Source organism: Lacerta agilis, chromosome 7 (assembly GCF_009819535.1).
Source record: "Lacerta agilis isolate rLacAgi1 chromosome 7, rLacAgi1.pri, whole genome shotgun sequence".
In the NCBI taxonomy this organism is placed as follows: domain Eukaryota; kingdom Metazoa; phylum Chordata; class Lepidosauria; order Squamata; family Lacertidae; genus Lacerta; species Lacerta agilis.
This window is the reverse complement of record NC_046318.1, coordinates 9,621,249-9,642,431: the sequence shown is the minus strand read 5'-3', so window position 1 is coordinate 9,642,431 and position 21,183 is coordinate 9,621,249. Positions and strand designations below refer to the sequence as shown.

At 42.1% G+C, this 21,183-nt stretch overlaps 1 protein-coding gene across 1 annotated transcript; it reads right to left on the bottom strand.

Annotated features, from left to right (window-relative positions):
* Positions 1–1,099: 1,099 nt before the first annotated feature.
* Positions 1,100–20,660, bottom strand: CLPTM1L (CLPTM1 like). Its single transcript, XM_033154327.1, has 17 exons — positions 20,440–20,660; positions 17,572–17,672; positions 16,111–16,300; positions 15,239–15,384; positions 13,547–13,625; positions 12,714–12,831; positions 11,273–11,367; positions 10,161–10,245; positions 9,324–9,427; positions 9,017–9,082; positions 8,201–8,251; positions 7,035–7,117; positions 6,091–6,125; positions 4,343–4,398; positions 4,205–4,249; positions 3,199–3,314; positions 1,100–2,176 (listed from the first exon to the last, which is right to left on the bottom strand). The coding sequence occupies exons 1-17, from the start codon at positions 20,620–20,622 to the stop codon at positions 2,092–2,094; spliced, it is 1,638 nt and encodes a 545-aa protein (XP_033010218.1). The 5' UTR covers positions 20,623–20,660; the 3' UTR covers positions 1,100–2,091.
* Positions 20,661–21,183: the final 523 nt, after the last annotated feature.

Below are 21,183 nucleotides of genomic sequence, written 5' to 3'. Positions count from 1 at the left end.
AAAAAGGCACTTGTTAGCACTTCAAAATATTTCTACTTGCCAGAGAAACCACAGCAAGTAAGGAAGGAATGTTGAAAGACAAAGCTACCCAAATGCAGAACTTCAGGTTTTGGAAACGACTTCAGAAACTTTCAGCATCCAGATAAACCATGGGTGCACCTCTTTTAAGGCCCATTCATTTCAATGGGAGAGAATGCCTCCAGTGAAAAAATAAGACAGAGAACTAATGGACTGCCAACATCCCCACCTCCCAGTTAATAATATAAAAATATAGCAGAGGGGGAAAGAGTCCTGAGGAACCAAAACAGATTTTTAAAGTTCTTGGATGTTATCAGAAAAGTATCCTGACACCCGAAACTAAGCAACCTAATGTCGTCTGAGAGAATAAAGTACCAGTGGATCTTTGGATGCTGAAGTGGGGAACATGCATATTCAACAATATTGAATGCAATACCTCTTAGTAATGAAGGTCACCATTAAGCATACTCAAGTCTCATTCAAGTCAATGGGCTTAAGCATGCACAGCGGGGAGCAGGCCCTATGCGCCAATCCATTGGATGGTGGGGGGGGGGAGTAGGCCAACGTGCACACAGCGTCTCAATAAAAATAAAAATCCTAGAGTCCAAATTCCATGGAATTCAATGGAGATTAAAGCTCAAAAAGGACAGGTGGGATTGTAGCTCTACTAAATGTCATGCTGTGATACAAGTGAATATCCTTTATAAGGCAGCTTCACTTGCATTTTGAACATGCTCAAAATAAAGTGACTTAGTGACACTATTTGATTAGATCAACACATCCAAATTTTAAAAAATGCAAATGATTAAAACCCTGTAACAACACCTTACCCGCCCAAAAAACAATGACAACTGGAAAGTTCATTTCCTTTTCCAGCAGATTTGCAACAGAATCTCTTTACACTTCACTTCTGATGTCTCCATTTTCTATTAGGTACTTTAAGCAACTTCTTCCCATCCTTATGCTATTTATGTCAATATAGAAGAAAAAGGCCTAGTTTCCCTGCCGAAATATAATTGGCACAATAGTGTGTCATGCAAGTATGTATTTACATTTTGCTTTTTGTTTTTTTAAAAAGAGATTTTTGACTACAACATAATGGCTCTCACTCTAGGAATGAAGATCCAGTTTGGAAGGAATGAAGAAATCCTAACTTTAGGGTTGAAGGACAACATTTTGCCCACTGTACAAAAAACCCCCCAAACAACTGAATACTATTTGTTGCATGTGCTCAGTTGGACTTATGCCAATAAGCCTTTGTCATTTTAAAAAACGCATTTTAAAAAGTTACAAGCTTTCTGTGTCCAGTGCTGGCTTAGAACTGATTGGTACATACATGTTAAAGTGCATGCCTTTGTATATTGACAATATTTCAGCAACAATGCCCAATTCTGCTATGATAACGTGTTCCACTGTGAGAAGCATAGCTGTCATCTCATTCTAAAAGATGAGATGTTCATGGTGGAGAAAGCGATACAAAACAAGGCGTGCAATCCAGCCAAGCAAACTTTTTTTAAAGTCCACATGATTTCAACGCGTGAGATAAAAATGCACTGAAATCTCTTGCACTGAAATCAGGGTCTTGAATTGGACTGGGTCATGCCCAGGGATTGGCCCAATCGAGTACAAAAGCATTTTATTGGACGGTTTGAAGGTCACGGGCTGGCCTCCTCCCACACTTTCATTACCCTTTTGTAATTATTCACAGTATACTTCTATTTCTCACAGGCCTTTAAATACATACAACCACACTGCTGGATACTGGAGGGCCGAAGACATTAAGCAGGACAGACACAAATATTTATGCAGAAACTTCCACAGAAATTCAAAATGTTAATCATTTGAGTGAAACCTGGCAGAAATATTGGCAGACTTCTTGAACACAAAAAAACAACAACAGCAAAGATAGATCCAAAGGCAATCAAAACATATTTTTGGCAATGCAGATGATATATTGTCCATGAAGTTCTGTCACAAGCTTTGAAGAATACTCTTTTGCTTTGCTGCTTCTTAAAAGCCAGACAACATATGCAGCCAGTATCAGTCCAAAGAGACTCCCAGAGTTATCCTAAGTTATTCTTTGTGGGGCTTTCTTTTCGGCTTCTCTTCGTAAGATTCTCCATATTCATTCACTCTGCTCTTATCCACAGGATAAAGCCTTGCAGATAAAAAGAAACAGTTAATACTTCCTTTAAGAAAAGTCTCCACAGGGTCATACTTTTGCCACTTTTAATTGGTACAATTTTTCATGCGTCAGCTTGCAATGCCAGAATATCCTTCCTCACAAATGCCATCATAATGCTAATTATTATTATTCTTTTAAGCAACAAGGTCTGTCAACGTATTTTGAATGACACTTGTGAAATCCTGATACTACTTTTATATATGGGCTGCCAATTGCTGAGTGGATTTAGCCCTCGTCCTGCTTTCCATACCCTCCTCTGCCCATCTCTATTAGATTGTACACTTGCAGACAGGGATTTCCTTCTATTTTATTTTATTTTTTACAGCGCATAATTGATATTTTGGGGAGACTAAAATGAAAAAAATGAGAGTTTCCGGTTTGCAACAGATAACACAGTGGTTCCCAAACTCTTGAACCCACAGATGGCTTGAAAATTACTGAGAGTTGTGGTGGACCACTTTTAAGATTTCTCTGCCTGTTGTAGCTATTGTAATGTGCTGGAGCTAGGTGCTGTATGATCTTCAGTTGCACTTTTATTACTCTTTTTATTTCTTATGTATCGCATTTCATTGTGCTCCATAGAATTCAAACGGTGAGACAATAAAATACAATGTAGCAAATAAAAATAGCCATTGGAATACTATTAAAATCCATATGAATATTTCATGTGGTGGATGTGCAGTCTCCCATCTTCAATCACATATCCACAGAGAAGCTATGGACCACCTGAATGAAGCTTGAGGACCACCAGTGGTCCCAGACCAGTTTTGGGAACCTCTGCTGTAGTGTGACCAAGAAACAGAAGACATCATAGGATTATGTGAACAGGGGCAGGTTTGATACTGAATGGCTTTTAACCAGAATTTGAGGGCCATTTTTCTCAACAGAGCTTGATATACAGTACAGAACTACTAAGGTCTGCCTTTTTTGACAAAAGAATGAATGGCAAAACATTTAACAAAAACAAAAAACAAAGTTATAAGAGGAACCCATACCATCTTTGGTAAAGGTAGACCAGGAACACCACGTCATCTCTAAAACATGCCAGCCGATGAGATGTTGGCATTGTGATGATAAACGCAAAAATATCATCAATGAAAGTGTTGAATGCCTGGAAAAAATAATGCACAAGGTGAACACAGCATACGTAGCAGAACATCAATCAAGTGTTGTTCCCAACAAACCAAGTTTTCAACCAAATCATCCATTCTTCATAATACAATATTTAAACAGAGTTTCCGAAGCTAAAAAGCTATCTCAGAAATTGGGGATGTAGTCCACCTCATCTATAGTCTCCCAGTAAGCCTTAGAAGAGCAAATCACTGCACAGAAACTAAAAACCAGCATGCATTTTTTTGTGGTGGGGGTGGGGAGAGGCAAGCAGGAGCTCAATTTACGCAGTGTTTTATGACTGGGAACTGGTAATAAAAAGGGCGCTTAAGGCAAAAATTGTGGGGAGAAACTGGTTAGACAGAGACAAGAACTATAACCCTCAGTAGCAGCTGGAACAGTTTTAATGGTTTTTGTTTTTTTGGTATGCAGACCAGGATCTAGACTTCAGGCCTACCTAACTTGTGACCCATCAAGCTAAATGTAGTCAAACAACCACACCTTACATCCCACAAGGGACCACTGACAAATAATAACGTAGTGGTATCTAAGAAGTCAAACGGAATCCATTCTGGAAGTCCGTTCGACTTCCAAAATGTTCAGAAACCAAGGCACGGCTTCCGATTAGCTGCAGGAGTGTTGGATGTTCAGGTTCCAAAGAACGTTAGCAAACCAGAACAATCACTTCCAGGTTTGCGGCGTTCGGGAGTCAAGACGTTCAACTATAGAAGTGTTCTCAGCGTTCTTCTCAACCACATTAAGAGTTTTGCTACATATTATAATTGTTGATGCATATTGTTTGGCCATCAACTGCTGCTGATTTTCAACTAAATGGTATTAACTGAGTGTCAGAACTATAAACCTTAGAACTGTCAAATGAACTTAACTTACTTTGTATGTGAATGCCTTCCAGGGCAGATGTGCAACAGATTTCATCTAGAAGAAATGAAACCACACAATCATATATACTAGCAGTAGTAAAGGAGGCCGGACAAAACAAAAAGATTAAGGAATAACCTTCAGATTTACCTTATAATTTACAAATAGTTGTGGCAACATAAATAGAAATCCGAAAGCATATACTCCTGTTGGGGAAGAAAACATGAACTAGGTTTAATCATTAAAGAACAAAGCCTTAATGCCCTTGAAGCCTTTTATTTCTACCACATTTACATTATCAGGATACAATGACAATTGATTAAACTCAGCTAAGAGATGGCAAAGCCCACGTTAAATAATTTTGCAATTCTCAAGGAAATTCTCAAAATGTCAACCACAAAACTGAGTTAACTGGTTTGGGAGATCAGGGAGGTTTAGCTAACATGGTCTTAAAGGAGGACCCTGCCACACACCCCCCCCCCCAAATAAAAACAAGACTTCTGGTACCTATCCATTTCTACGCTTGAAATGAAGCTAGGGTAATGTCACAGCTAAGAAATGGAAGGAAAGAAACTCTCCTATTCAGATCTACCCTCTGCAAAACATTGGGGACCGGGGAAACTTAGGAAAGCAGCCATGTCATCGGGAACCACTCCCTGAAATGGGACAATAGCACTAGCCTACTTTGCAACGTTATTGTAAAAATAGTTGAGATGATACAAACAAAGCGCATGGTACACTCTTGGCTGCTTTTGCATGCATGCTTATTTGGATGTAAGTCCCACTGAATGCAGCAAGGCTTGCTCCCAAGTAAAAGGGCTCTATCTGTAATTAGCTGCCATTTCGCTTGGTCACAGCAAAGGGAGAGGTTAAGTCAGCCCAGTCCACTCCTTTAGCTTAGCTAACTACCATTTGGTTCCAGCTCTCTCAGAACTGTCTCTCACAGTGGCTAATCCACCTGGCTGTTAAACATTTATGTAACCCAATAAGGAATTAACACCTTAATTGGCTAGTTATCCTGTTCCTTGCACCTCACCCCACCCCCTTTTCTATAAGATCTATTAGGGACAGTATTATTATTTTTTAATCTTGTACAGTGCCTTGGAAGATTTTAGGTGTTATATAATTGCTACGTATTCTTATAGCAGACAACCAAAATTTTGTCCTGCTTTCTACTCCAACTGTCAACTACAATCAAGAGGCATTGCTAGCCCCAGATCTGCTCACTCTTTTTCTATTTATAAAAAGCTGCTACAGAGTAATGTGCAAAGCCACCCACGCGTTCCTTTGTGGTACACAAGGAAAGCTGATATCATGTGTCCAGATACTTTGGACACGTTTGCAGGATGAACTGGAGAAACAGCACGGACTACCTAAAGCAAGATATAGTATGAAACCCAAAGTTATACATGCTTTCTGTCATAAGATCCAGCTTCTATAGCCACATGGGGTTTAAGTCAAGTAGTTCAAGGCACCAGCACAGGCATTTTAATAAAAATGATTTTAGGGTAGGACCTTTGGATCTCCAGATGTTGCTGAACTACAACTCCCATCAGGCGCAGAAAGACAGAACTACTGAACCTATCACATCTGAGCGCTCCCCAATGTAAAGAACACCATGCAATCAGAGCACTAGCTTCTGATTCTAGTTAACCCTTTTGCCAGACACCCTACTTTGCTACTTGGAGGGTGCTTCTTTTGTTCTTTTAACTTGAGAAAGCATTCAGTTCTGTGATTTCTACCCAGCCCAGCGAGTTTCACCACAGGCGATTATAACGACACAAGTTTCCAAAAACACTACCATTTTAAATAACTGCTTTTAAGAATAACTTCGCTCTGTAATAATATTTTTAGAAAACTAGACTTCAACAAAACACATAAAACAAATCCATACTTACCATTGACAAAGCTGTTAATTAACCAGGAATACCAGCTATAAGGGGGCGATAAAAAGAATATTTGCATTAAATTAATAAAAATAACATTATTTGCTGTTTTATTTCCTTCCTTCCTTTCAAAAACAAAACAAAACCCACACCAGCAAAATACAACCCCCTTTCCCCCCGCCCTTCTGTTTCCGCCATGCTTTAACACAGTGTTTCTCAAACTTAGGTCCCCAGCTGTTGTTGGACTACAACTCCCATCATCCCTGATGATGATGAGCCAGCTAGGGATGATGGGAGTTGTAGTCCAACAGCAGCTGGGGACCCAAGTTTGAGAAATCACAGGTGTACATGTAACTCGCATCTCATGCTTATTTTACTCATGCGACCGCAGCTCTCCACCAACTACTGCTTGCCTTCAAGTCATAATCAGAAGCTACACTTTGTGAAGTGGTTTTGTAGCATGTTCCTAATGCAGTGTTTTTCAACCACTGTTCCGTGGCACACTAGTGTGTCGCGAGATGTTGCCTGGTGTGCCGTGGGAAAAATCGAAAAATTACTTTATATATAGTCAATATAGGCACAGAGTTAATTTTTTTAACATTTTCTAATGGTGGTGTGCCTCGTGATTTTTTTCATGAAACAAGTGTGCCTTTGCCCAAAAAAGGTTGAAAAAGACTGTCCTAATGGCCAAACTATTATTTTGATGCCAGCTCTAAACCGGAGCACTAGAGTACAGTGAGGATCTTATCATCTCAAACTGGTCAAGCATATATTCTTTGCTACATTAACTGAAGAGAACTCATAAAACAAGGCAGACATTTAGCCACCAGGGTAACAACTTCCAAACCATTTGCCTTCTTTGACTTTGCAGTATTACAAGTCTTTGGGCTCAAGGCTATGCAACAGACATTTTAAGCAATAATTTCAGGTTTCTGAAATAATTCACAGCACCTTACCTTTTGTATTTGATATTAAGCAAAGAATAAATTGCACCTCCAATACACAATGGGTACAGTAAATATGATAAGTATTTCATAGCCTGAAAAAGAAAACATTTTTTTTGGTGAACTTTACTCCTATATTACTACTGTTTGTCCTACTGTTTTTCTATTGAGCTCCAGGTGGCATAAATGGATTTCCCCACTTTTATCTTCATGACTGTATCATACAGGTTAGGCTGAGAGATGGTGGCTGATCCGAGGTTGCCCAGGATTGGACCTAGGGTTCTGTGGTTCCAAACCAGCATCTTATGCACTAAACCACCCTGGCTTTCGTTACATTTAGAAGTTAATATTTAGAAGTCAATACTGGGAAAGGGCAGAGTCTTCAACAGATGAAATGTCCAGGAGCCATTCCAACTCTTGCCTCTGCCCTCAGTACACAATGGAATTTTGTGACACACACATGAAAATGGACCAGGAGACAGAACGTCATTTCTAAAACTCAAAACCAGTTTCCCACTAATGTAGCATAGACTTTCCATGAACACCCACATTGCAGCTTCAAACTATATTTGCAAAAAGATCAATCCGTACACGATTCCTTATTGACCTTTCAATTCAACAGCACTAGGGAGTTCAAAATCTGGAGCACAATGCTATTCGTTTGACAACACTACAGTGGAACCCTGGGTTATGTACCCCCCATGTTGCAGACGTTCGAGTTGCGAACGGCCACAACCTGGAAGTGTTTCCGGAGCGTGTGCGACCCCCAGATGCGGTCAAATCGCGCTTCTTCTGGGTTTTTTTGTCCCCCCCCCGTGCGTTCGTGATACGCACGCCTGCGTTACGTACCACGACCCGCAACGGATCGCTTACATAACCCGGGGTACCACTGTAGTTCTCATTCCTGCCCACCCTTGACCTGTTGTCTCCATTTTTATACAGAGCCTGGCCGAGGCTCTGTATCAGTTCTTTCCTTACTAAGAAATTCCACAACAAATATTTTCTACTCAGTTACGATCTACTACATCACGCATCTGAGAAAGTGGCCTTGAGCCCATGAAAATATATGCCATAAAAAATATTAACTGTTACAATGCGACAATACTTTGCTTTTTCTGCAAGAACACGGCTATCCCTCTGGGTATTTAACTAAATGTTATGTTGCAGATTTCTCTTACCTGGGTATCATACTCCTCAGTTTTCTTCTCAGACTCAGTAAATGCACCAAACTGTATAAAACATAGGAACAGAAGCAATCAGGATGACCATATGCCCTGTTTTGATGAGATCACTTCGCTAAGAAGGGCTAATTTTAAAAATGTAATGGAGGGGGGAGAGTGTGTTTTTGTATTTTGTGTATTGTTATTTTTCATTTCCCCCCTCTTTTTGTTATGTGGAAAATATTAATAAAATTTGCTATTAAAAAAATAAAAATAAAAATGTAATGGATAAAGAAATGCACAAACCACTTTACATACTTTACCTAGAACAGATGGAAAAGATTTAGGGATGCAATCCAAGGCCCTACAGTGCCCCACAGTCTCCCAAAATCTGTTCTGGAGGACTGGGTGATCCTCCAGAACAGTGTGGAAGGTGGAATGGGGAGCTGCAGAGGCAAAGTGAAAATATTCTCTCCTCCAGTTATGTTAACAGACACCACTGCTAATTCAAAGCAATGATCCCAAGTAGCAGAAACAGGTTAAGGAATCTCATGCTGTGGGCAAGCAGAAGCTTCGAGGGCTGGAATTCAGAGTAGAAAAATGGGAGTGGGGGTGGAGTCGGGAGGAATGGTGCTGCTGTGATACAATCTGGAATTCTCCATCGCAGGCATCAAGGAAAATAAAAGTGCTAGGAGACCTAATCCTTGATCCTTTACATTATACATTGTTTGGGCCTTAGTGGCATAGTATGCTATGATCAGAGTGACTCTGGAAGAAAAAACGGTTCAAATGGAGCAAGGCGATTTCTATATAAACAGTTAAAAACTAATTTACCTTCACTGCTGGCACCAGGCCATTCCATTCAATTGTCATTTTCAATGCCTTCTTCACTTTCCAAAGCTGGAAGGTAAAAACATTACCTTAGTACCTTCATGTATTGTTTTATTAACTGATTTCAGTTTTCACAGTTAACAGCCATTGTCAGAAATGAGTCAATGGGCTACAAAGTGGTTAAAATGCCAAATTCATTTTGAATTAAGGTGGTTTTGACCTACTGAAATATACTGGATGGAATTGGTTTAAATCCACACTTTGAGGATATGGCTGCCTGGGCTCATATGAAACATGTATGGAAACTCACCTCAATCACTGCCCCGATACCGGCTGGAATCAGCACCAACAAGCTTGTTTGTTCATCCAGTAGGAAAAGAAATATTATCACGGTACTGAAGCATCGCCAAAGCACTGCATGGAAGAAATTCACATGAGGACACTCGTGCGAGTTTTAAAATAATGGATTTCTCGAGTTTAGAGAACCCTACACCCAACTTTACTGAAAAGTGGCATTCATCTGTTTTAATAGCTGCATTCCTACATATAACTGACTCCAGGTCTACAGAGCCCTAGGCAAAGTATCATCAGTGGCTACTCCAAAATGGCTCTGTCCAGAGGCACCTTGCCAAGCGGAATAGGTGGCAACAGCAGGAGTGGCACAGGAAGGAGAACAGCATGGGAACTGCCATTTCAATCTCCCTGAGAGTGCACAACATCAGAGACACTGAAGTCAGATTAAACAGGCATGTTTACAGCCAACTGGCACACCTTTCAGTGCTTAGTGACAAGGAAAAAAAACCTAAATCAACAGAGCTGCCAAAACTGGGCCAGACGGGCCCTTAAAAAATATTCTTCCTTTTTCCATCAGTGCTGAGAAGAGCAACAGAACCCATTATAACCCCCCCCCCAAATGTGCTAGCACTCTGGAGGGATGCTATATCGAGGGAACTGTGCAGAGATTAAAATGATAGCATCCTTGCTTTAGCCACTTGGCACTTGTTTCAACACCGAGAGGCAAGTGGAATAAATCTAAAATGGTCCGGCCACATCAGTTTGGGTAGGCCTTGCTGGGACGCCGCATTTGCTCCACCCTCGGCTTTGGTAACCATGAAAAGATGGCACAGAAAACTCATACATTCCATACCTGCTTTTGTAGACATGCCAATCATGCTCTTTTTCTTCTTCCAGAAGCTGATGTCATTTTTGAATGCAAGGAAATCAAAGAGAAGCTGCAAATACCAAGATGCCATTACATTAGAACCGACCAAAAGAGAGCAGCACAATTACGTTTCTACAGTTGGTAAAGTCTTGTAGGCACTACAACTACTAGGCCGCAACATTTTGAGGGCCATAAGTTCCTCGTCCCTTGTCTAGACGACCATGTGAGCCCACCTCTGTTTTCAGCTTCAGCCTGGCCACTTCCATATTGCAGGAAACAATACAGCGGACCTGCAACTTGCTAGGAGGACCAACAGCCTGAGTTGGTACAGTGGAACCTCGGTTCCCGAACGGCTCCATTGTCATACATTTCGGTTCCCGAATGTTCAGGTCTGTGGAACCCAGCACTGGCAACACCTTACAATTAAGAGTGGTCAAACCAATAGAAAACCCTTCCTCATGTCCATCTCCTCTCAAGTAATCAGTCAGAGGTTCTAATGCTACAAAACCCCAGCACACACTACAATGTAGATCAGCTGCTAAAAGCCAGTGATATGAAAAAAAGATGAGCACTCAATTTGCATTACAGTTTTTATTAATCTGTAATTATATTTACAGATGAATCAGGCAAACTAGCTAATTTTGCAAGCTTCTCCCTCTAGTCAGGGTTCTAAGAGTCTCTCTTAATTAATACTGGCATTCCAAATCAATTTCCAGAGACTTGGAAGCCAAGACAAATAAACTTATGCAGCCTTGTGAAACATGTCAAATCATTATTAGCTACATTTTCATTCTTCCTTCCTTCCAAGAAACTCAGGGCATTGTTTTGGTTTCCCAACTACCCTGTGAGGTAAGTAAGGTAGGAAGAGAAATTATGCCTGAGGCTGAGATTTGTGACTGTGTGTATTTCAATCTCGAATCTAACATTCTAGCCACCAACCCAGCATCTCTCTACCCCTGTCTTAATTTGAACAGAGCCTCAAACAGAACTAGCGCTATTCTAAACAGGAGCTTGGAGTAAGCCAACAGAATTCTATAATTATTAGAAACACTGTTAGACAGCAACGATCAGTGCTTAAATATCCACAATTCACTTACATGGAATGCTGCTACAAAGAATGTCAAAGCAAGAAAATAGAGGTTGGTATCCACAAAAATCCCCTTTACTTCATCAGCATCTTTTTCGGAAAAGCCTAGAAGAATGAAGTGGACAGGACATGGGCTTACAAGCAAGCTGAAGCAGAAGTCCCAAGCATTCTAAATATAGTTCAAATTTGAGAAGATCAACCACACACACTTTCTCTTCCTTTACATCCTTGGGCAAATAGAATGGAAGCACAACATATATGAATAATTAGACAGGTATTGTCTATTGATGGAGGACATACAACTCAGCTTATGATTTATGTGCAGATGGTCCTGGTTGAATCTCTGGCAATCTCCAATTGAAAGAATACAGGTAGCAGGACTGGGGAAGAATTCTGCATGAGATCTTGGGGAGTAGAAAATGCTGGGGCTGGATGGGCCAATGGCCTGACTCAGTAATAGGCAAATTCTTGGCCAAAGTTCTAGTGTGTGTTAAAAGCTGACTGCTAAACAAAACAAAAAAATGTTGCTAAACCACCTGAATTGCATCTAGCTTATCTACTCCAGGACATTGACTCTTATAGAACATTACAGGTTGCCAGATTCCTGATTTCAGTTCTTTCATATAAAAGACTTCATGGAATGCTGCATGACTATTAAAAATCTAGTAAACTCTATGCACCATCTTTATCTTCAAGGCCATAATACGGTACATCTAGAGATTGTAAGTAATGCGAAGGAGATTATGCGTTGAAATATTTTAGTTGATATTTTAGAATGTAAAATGCTGTTTTATTTATTGATTTGTTTTACCTTGTGGGCTTATAGCCGAATAAAGTATTATCTTATCTTATGTTGCCTTTGAACTTCATCCATTGTGGACACTTGGTTACATAAAACAAGATCCAAATCACTGCATTGCCAATATTCATGCATTGCACACACAATACCAGTTTAGGCAGCACCTGGGGAGGTTGCAAGGCTGAATGCCTTCTCAAGAAAATTGTTTTACAAACGAAACAAGCATATGGGGAATAAACTGAAGCTTCAACTATTATTCTCAACATCTCTACCACTTTCAGAATTGTTCACATGCAGCCTGAAGTGGTACACACCAGGAACAGTTTCACCACTACATCAGCCCTGCGTGCATGTATGAACAAAAGAGAGGTGGGGGACGGGACAATTTGGATAGTTCTAGACAAGGGGTGGGAAACCTGCAGCTCTGCTGCACTCCCAGCTTTTGGCCAATAGTCAGGGATGAGGGAAACTGGAATCCCCTCAACACCTGAAGGTCCACAAGTTCTCCACCTCTGCTCTAGACTTCAAAATGGTGTCTTTAATCTTGAATGGTACAAATATTACACATCAAAAACAGGATTTGTGTTCATCAATACTATTCTTACAGAAACATCCAACCCACTCCATACATCTGGTGGAAACTGTACCTTACCGAACTGCTGCAGGGAGTACACAGCATCTTGCATGTGGATCCAAAACCTCAGTTTCCCCAGGGATATTTTATCATATGACACTGTAAGGGGTAGTTCTGTTGTTGAACGGTTTATAATCTGCATCGAGTTTGAAAACAAATAAATTAAGAATCACAAAATGAACACTGACAACTATAAACTAGTTTAAGATTACGCCTTCTAAAAGGGCAACATCATACAGTGGGCTACTTACAATAAAAAAGAAACAACTTTCTAAAAAAACAACACTGAAGTAGCAACATAACATTACAGATGTTGGATGATACTCAACAGTCTTTACACTCCACTCTTCCAGGTTATACCACATACCACAATAGGTTCAGAGACAGATGGGACTTCTATAAGGTGCAATGTAGCCCTTTAATGCTCTTTCCCTGGAAGCCCTGAGCCAGGTGGATGTAGCACCAAGCACACTGCAAGTACCTTGCCTAGAATAAGAGGCCTGCACTCTCCGCCCTTAGTGACATGGAGCTACCCTACTCTTCCCCAGGGTGCATATGCTGTCCATTTCAGAGTCAAGGGGCAACAAGTCTGTGTGCCTTAGAAATCAGCAGGGCACAGCAGAGTCGTGCAAAGGCTGCATGTACAGAGCACAATGCAAAGAGGAGAGAAGGAAAAAGCGAAACGTTCTGTATCGTCCTATGAAGTTCCCATGCCACGTGTTGGAACTGCACAGCTAGAATGGGATGGCACACCCCTTTTTTCAACTTACATTGCTGTAGCAGAAACAACAAATGTTCATTGAGACAAACAAACAATGATAAAAAATGTAAGATGGCACGCTGTAGCTCACCATTAAATCTTTCACTCTGTTGCTCAGCTGATCAATAAACAATATTGGAAGATAATGCACAGTCTTGCCCAACTGAACCCTAAGTTTTAAAACAGATTTTGTTATGATTTTGTTATTTCAATAAAAAAACATTACTATATGCATCTTAAAGTACAAAGCACATTGTCTAGTACAGGGGTCAGCAACCTTTTTCAGCCATGGGCCAGTCCACCGCCCCTCAGACCATGTTGGTGGGCCGGACTATATTTCTTTTGGTGGTGGTGGGGAGAATGAATTCCTATGCCCCACAAATAACCCAGAGATGCATTTTAAATAAAAGGACTCATTCTATTCATGTAAAAACACGTAGATTCCCGAACTGTCCACGGGCCGGATTGAGAAGGCGATTGGGCCGCATCCGGCCTATGGGCCTTAGGTTGCCTACCCCTGGTCTTGTATCAGCTAAAATATTTTTGCCTATAACCTAGATGAATAATCTTTACACCAAGCAAACACTCACTTGTTCAAGTTTTCTCAGAGAGAAATGAAACCCAAGTTCATTTAACATTCCAATTTTTAGTCTGGATAACCGTCTGTGGAATTTGGGTGGCTCCTCTACTCAAATGAGCCTTACACAGAACAGTGCCAAGCTAGACAAAAGTCACTGACCCCTCAATTTATGACCCAAGTGTGACATATCAACTGGGTTGCTAATCATGGGGGGGGGGAGTTATAAGATGAGCAATATCTTGAGGCAATGGAATCGGACTATTTGGGGGGTGACACACCAGGGTTGATTTTAACACATGCCTGTAATAATCTACTTTGTGACAGCAAAGCATAGAATGAGTATCTGCATTTTTAGCCTCAACGTTTGAGATAGCTTAAGCAAAGGAGTGATGTGGCCAAGGCTACACAGCAAACTTCATGGCTGAATGGCGAGTTGAACATACATTTTCCTGCTCTAAGCTGAAAACACCAGACAGTCACTACTTTATCACGACTTGCTTTAGAAAAGCCCCCAACCCATTAAAGTAAGTGCTCAAAGTCTAATCCATTTGATAGTTTTGCTCTTAAAATGAGGCCACTGGCACTACAGCTGCAGTAGAGAGTACAGTGAGGGGGGAAAGTATTTGATCCCCTGCTAAATTTCCCAGTTTGCCCTCTGGCGAAGAAATGACCAGTCCGTAATTTTAATGGTAGGTTTATTGTAGCTGTGAGAGACAGAAGAACAACAGGAAAACCCCCATGTATTTGTTGGAAGCAGTGTTAGAAACTGAGATATGAAAGCTAGGAGCTAAATGGCACCTTAAACCCAGGCTATGGGATGTCTAGGTGCACTTTTTTAAATAACAAGAATACAAAGCTGAAAATGAATGCACTGCAGCTAAAATATTATGTTCATTTTTCACATGGTCCAATCCTTCCCTTGCCCACCCCCTAATATTCTTAAGAGGGTCTCTTTTCCAGTATTCAGAGAGTAGCTGGAAGTGGGAAGGCAGAAAAAGATCCTACTTTCCTTCCACTCTGCAGTTTAAAATTGTAATCTTAGGCGCAGTACTGCACCCAGAGCTCAGAAACTGCTCACGCTAATGAAATTCCCTGTCGCAAATTGTGCCTAGAACAATGGGAGTTTCGAACACTTCCTGTATATGTTATTAAAGTATTCATATTTTGGTAGAATTTTGGATTAGCAATTTAAAAAATACTTACATTTTCATGTATCTGTGCACATCAGCAGGGAGAGAGGATCCATCAAAGACAAAGTCTTCCACCATAACATTTAAGGTCAGCCTGGACCTCCAGTGTGAGACAGGCTCATCTAGAGCATAATTCTGCTTTTTTTCTGCTTCAATTTGCTGCTCAATAAAAAGAGATACTAAAGTTATTTCAGAAATCCAGGCTTTGGGGCATAGATATTACAAAAAAGGTGACAGTATGGTCATGATTGCCTTCAAACTCTAATCTTCTGCTTTTCCATCTTTATGGAGCAGACATTACAATCTAATCTGAATAGTTAAGTAAAGCTTCCATTCCTCTCTCCAAACCAATCTCATGGTTGATGGGGAGACTCTCCTGGTGCCTTCATTACATAATTTTGGTGCCGGGTGAAAATGTTTCCCTCTAACCGTGCCTATGGTTGATTCTGTCAGTTGGCATTTCTTACTGCAGAAAGTATTGATCTGATGTGTAGAGATCTTTCCTATACTAATTAATTCAAGAGGGTTGTGGAAGCTTCTCTGTGTGAAAGAAACAAGCAGAAGGTTCATGGTGTTTGGGTTATACCTTCAGAGAAGCTGAGTACAGCTGGCTTAAACTGATTCTGTTATCTCTTTCTGTCAAGGTAATGCTAAACTATAATAATAATAAGGCCGGAAGGAGCCTGGGTCTCACTCTCTTTCTTTCTGTCTCTCTTTCCTTTCTGTACGCCCACTTGCAGGTAGAAAATAATTCTGAATGTGTTAAGTTTAGCAAAGTTTTCATGTGCACATGGTACCAGCACTATTTTTACTTGGTGAATTATTCAGTGGAAGTATTGCAAAATGCCAGAATTCTCCCAATAACAAAAAAAGAAAGCCTCTCACCTGCGTGATAGATTCTCCTGTAAGAAGATTAATTTCTTCTGGTTTAGGGACCATATAAGTAGTCAGAGGGCTTACTATATGCACCTGCTTGCCATCATGCCAAGGCAGAATTCCAGCATGATGAAGAAATATGTAGGCATACAATGTCCCATTATTTCGTGTTTTCTTTGGTACTGAAACGTTAACTGTTCTAAAAACAAAATAAAGAAATTAATGATGCAAATAAAGTTTATGCTTTTTCTTCGCCATGAGATGCAATCATTAGCAGTTCTGCCTCAACTAGGACTACTAGCGTTTTAGACACTTAAAGTGAGATACTCTGATAAATTTATAATTTTTAGATAAACTTTTAAATGTCTTTTAGTTGAATGGTGAAGTAACGGATTCATATTTCTGTTTGGAGTCTGACTGATTCCACATTCTTTGATTTTCTTCTAATGAAGCATTTCAGATCTCCAGGAATTTTAACTGCCACATTTGATGATAGCACGAAATCATCCTAAAGGCCATTTATATGGAAGACAAAATTTCCCCAAACAGGATTATGTTCACTTGCTGGTCTGCACGCCAACCAGAACCCAATCATGGGACAGAAACCACCTCTTCTGTTTGTATGTCAGAACAGTATTAAGGAAGCTCACCTCTATGTTGTGTTTTTGAAGGGAGAAGTCACAGCACTTTCTCCTAAAAAAGCTAATTAGGAAGGGAAAGAAACTGTCCCTACTTTTTTCCATGAAAGTTTGCAGTGGAAGAGGAGAAAGTAAAAGTGGTTTCCTCCCACTTTTGCTGGGTTTGGTTGGAGGCAGCAGCAAGGCAGAAACTCAACTTATAAGAGAGAAACTACTTCTTACTTCCCCCCTCCATTCTTCCATTGAGCAAAGCAATGATTGTTTTTCCTTTCCACTGAGGTATATGTTACCTGAGTCTTCTGCAAAGGACCCTTCCTCCCTCAAGTTTTCTGCACACATCACACAATCAAGGAAATGAAGGGAAAGGGAAACCACTTATGATGAGTTTAATTACTAAAGACTTCTGAATACTTACACCTACACCATGAACAAATCCTGCCCAGAAAATCAAAATAGATGGGCTTAGAACTTCAATCTAAGCACACTTATCTGGAGGTAAATCCCATTAATGAAAATTAGACTCACATCCTTCTTTTCAATTAGCATGCTAAAAATGGGCACAAGTCAGACAATTGTAAGCTACTCTGAAATAATCAGTAAAAGGCAGAATACACATGATTTAAACAAAAGGAGTAAAATAAAACTATGCTGTGCATATGCTGTGTGAATCTATTTTTACAGACATGCCACAGACAACCTCAATCGCACACCACAGATGGTCCACCAACCACAAGCTGGGAACCCCTGATCCAGCCGCAGTTCAAAAACTTCGAAAACACAGTCATTTCAATGATAAATATTACAGCACATGCTTAACTCTTATGCTAAATACCTTTCAAATTTGGACTCGACGTCAAAGTTATCCACATTCAAAACCAGATCAATATTATTTTCAGTGCCTATGTTTGATCGTGTGGTCGTGTAAACGCTTAGCTGAAAGAGAAAAGGAACAGTCAATGCTTGCACAAATACTTCCTTCCACCATGTTGCTGTGCTGGGTGCTGATGAAAGTGGAACAGGCTGTGCTCCTGCCATCCCAAGCATTTATTCTCTTTATCTGCTGCCAATCCCCCCACAAACTCAAGGCCAGCATGTTTTCAGCTTACTGCCCACATTGCCTTAGTGACATCTAAAACGCAGACGCCACTTGCAAGGGGTGCCTTCCCATATGAGGCTGTCTGTGTCTGGACCATAGAGCTCTGGCTGGGATGCAGAAGGGAGGAAGTGGTCACATGCAGACTATGAAACTCACTTGCCATGGAAGGTATGACAGCCCCCCCCCCAATGTTCATGAAGACCTTTTTATTGTTTCATGTATGCATTTTTAGTTGACTCTTCTTTCGCACGCCCCCATAAACTACTTTAATAAATTTATTGCTTTAATTGCTCACTTGTTATTTGTTACAATTGAAACTGAAAGTGTGGGGTATGAATCTTCTAATCTGATCACATGTTTAACAGAGATAGATTCCCCACCTGCTCCAAGTTTATGAAGCGCTGTGCAGGGATGGAAGTTGCCTGCTTCTGTAAACAATGTTTTGAGTTTATTTATATGAGTTGCCATATATTTTCAGCCCCCCTTTGTAGTGCAGATGCTTATGGAACTCCAGTGACCCATGTAGTGGTAGACCCATCAGTGGGTGGTGCTCCTTTCTAAATCTATAATTCTACAGCCTAGTGCAGAATATACAAATCTGTTTCTTTCCATCCTCCTGCTTCAGACTGTCTGCTCCTGACAGCACAATATACTAATAAAACTGACAGGGCACAGAGAGCAGCATTCTACTTTACTGGGGAAACAGAGGAGGAGCATGCAACATCCAAGCCTGTCATGTTGCTCATGGTCATTCCTTCTCTCTCCCTCCTGCCTCCCAAGAATGCACTACAGTGGAACAAAGTTACACTGTACATGACTTTACAATGCACTGTAAATGAAAGGTGTTAATACGGTACAAGAAGACACAGACCATCCTTTTGACAGGAAAGTCAAATAATAATACAGTATTAGGAAATGCACTGCACCTGGTTGCAAAGGCCGCATATCATTCTTACGCTGCCTAGGAATTTGAAATAACTTTTTAAAAACATAATTGAGAGTGGGTACTTGTTTTTCAACAACCGTAAGCTTAGCATTTATACAGCACGTTACAGAACACTTAAAGTTATTCACATATCTCGCTAGTCCTTAGAACTCTGCTCAACAGCAACTTTTGCCAAATAAGAACAGAAAAAAGTAGGGTGGCCTTGGGCCAACTGGACTGCTGCTTAGCTGTCTTGCCACAAGGCTGGTCAGCTCTAGATTGGCAACAGGAAAGGGGTGGCAATCTGGCTCAAGGGTCTCTAGGTAATGATTCCTACACTTTTCAACAATCTTGCATAGTCAGCATCGTCACCCCATATTGAAGAAGGGCAATGATGCCTGGCAACAGCAATTTGCTCAAGGCTTTAATTATGAAGTGGGTTGGGCAGCAGCAGCACTTCCTGGTTCACAGTGCAAGGTCAGCCAAAGGATGGGCAGAAAGAAAGCAGGCTGAAGAGCTTATGTAGCACACCATGCTTCACTGGTCAGTTTGCAGCAGACCACCTAGCACTGTCCATTGGCTGCTCCACGTTCCTTGCAAAGCATACTGTACCAAATGGGCCTTGGCCTAACCCAGAAAAAAGGGCTTCCTCATAACTTAGCAGAGGTTGGCTATATTAAAATGAGACCCTTGCTCTGAAAGTTTCACATTGATTGATTGGTTGGTTGAGAGTTTACTTATATGCCGCTTTTGCACAATGAGCTTCGCCCACCAATAGTAGCTTACAGCAAACCTTGGGGGGTAGGGAAGAATGCAGAGGCAGTGCAAATATACAATATGCCACAGTACAGACACTGTTGGGCACACGGGGGTGGGGGATTGTGAATAAAAGAAGAAGAAAAACCAGATTGTGCAAGGCTGAAGTCTGCTCACACACAGCTGTCTATGCCTTTTAGGTGACGTGTCCCTCCACACCTTGGCACCAAGTGGGTCAGACGGGGAGGGGGATATGAACTTGCCTCTTAAAAGGTTTTTATAAAAAAAAAATATGTTTTACATTGTTGCGAACTGCTGACAAGAGATATTTCTTTGATGCATAAACACTCAAAACCAACAAATAAACCAACCAACGAGGCCACTTGGGTAGCTCCGTTGGCGCTGAAAACACCACCAAGGTCGTAGGTTCTATCCCCCCTGCCTATTCCTGCATTGAGGGGGGTTGGAGGGTTGGGCTAGATGATCCTCCGAGTCCCTTCCAAATCTACGATTTCCATGAACAAACCGACACCCCCCAAATTGATTTGCCTCGGAAAGGAGATGGGAAGGAGAAAGGGGAGAACTTGCGGAGTTTTTATGCTTCCCTCCCGGTGACTCCACAGAATTTTCTTCCCCCCCCCCCCACCCCACATGGTTGCAAAAACGCGGTGACATATTTCAGTCATACGGCGGCATATAATTTACTCAAATAAATAAACGAACAAACGTACTCTCCCCCACCCACCCACCCACTGATTGCCCCTCTCCCCCGCCCACTGATTGCCCCCTACCTCCTCCCCCCGCCCATTCATTGCCCCACTCCCCCTTCCCTGTCCCCTCCCCCGCCTAATTATTGCCCCCTTCCTCCCCCCCCCGCCCACTGATTGGCCCCCTTCCCTGTCCCCTCCCCCTCCGCGCCTCACCTGCAGTTTGGGCCTCCGCGCCAGGTAAGGCCTTATGCAGCCGTCGTTGGCGTCGTTGCCCCGGGTGGCGGCTAGGCAGGGCCGGGTGTGGACGATGCCGTACATCACCCAGCAGGTGTGCGCCACGTAGACGGCGAACAGCCCCACCGCCAGCCCCGTCAGCGAGCTGCGCCTCGGCAGCATCGCCCCCGAGAAGCGACGCGGAGGCCGCCGCCGGCATCGACCGCCCGGAACACACGCGGAGGAGGCCCCCTAAGGCAGGCGCGGGAGCACCGGGAGCAACGCGGACGCCGCCTCCGCCGACCCGGGAAACGGCAGGATCCGACCCCCGGCCCACTTTCCGCCTCACGCTCGGAGCTCTCTCTCTCTCTCTCTCTCTCTCTTCCCTCAGCAGCGGGAGGCCGGTCGCGCTCCGCCCCACGGCATGCCGGGAAGTGTAGTCCCGCCCCCGGCCGTCGTCGGGTTCCGGTGAGGCGTGGCCTGTCTGTGGCTCGAGCGGGCGCGGCGGGGAGGGTTTTTCGCGCCTTTTCCCTCCGCTCTCGGGATATTGGGGCGGAAGTCGGCGCTGCTGGCCCTTTAAAAACCCATCAAATGCTCGCCCATTGCGGGGGGGGGGAGAGGATTAGGTCGCACCAGGTGTTATTTCTTCCCCTTCCACCTGTGTGTCTGTGGACAAGGTTACGCCCACTCGCATCTTGGCCTCTGATGGAGCGGATTTTTCAATACATGTTGGAAGGCTTGCCT

What these genes read in the sequence shown, in the direction of transcription:
- CLPTM1L (XM_033154327.1), bottom strand. Translation starts at nt 20,622, where the DNA reads ATGCTGCCGAGGCGCAGCTCGCTGACGGGGCTGGCGGTGGGGCTGTTC. An exon ending in GTCGAGTCCAAATTTGAAAG is followed by an intron (nt 16,301 to 17,571) that starts GTATTTAGCATA and finishes TTTTGTTTTTAG; the next exon opens with AACAGTTAACGTTTCAGTAC. An exon ending in ACAGAGTGAAAGATTTAATG is followed by an intron (nt 12,832 to 13,546) that starts GTGAGCTACAGC and finishes AACTCGATGCAG; the next exon opens with ATTATAAACCGTTCAACAAC.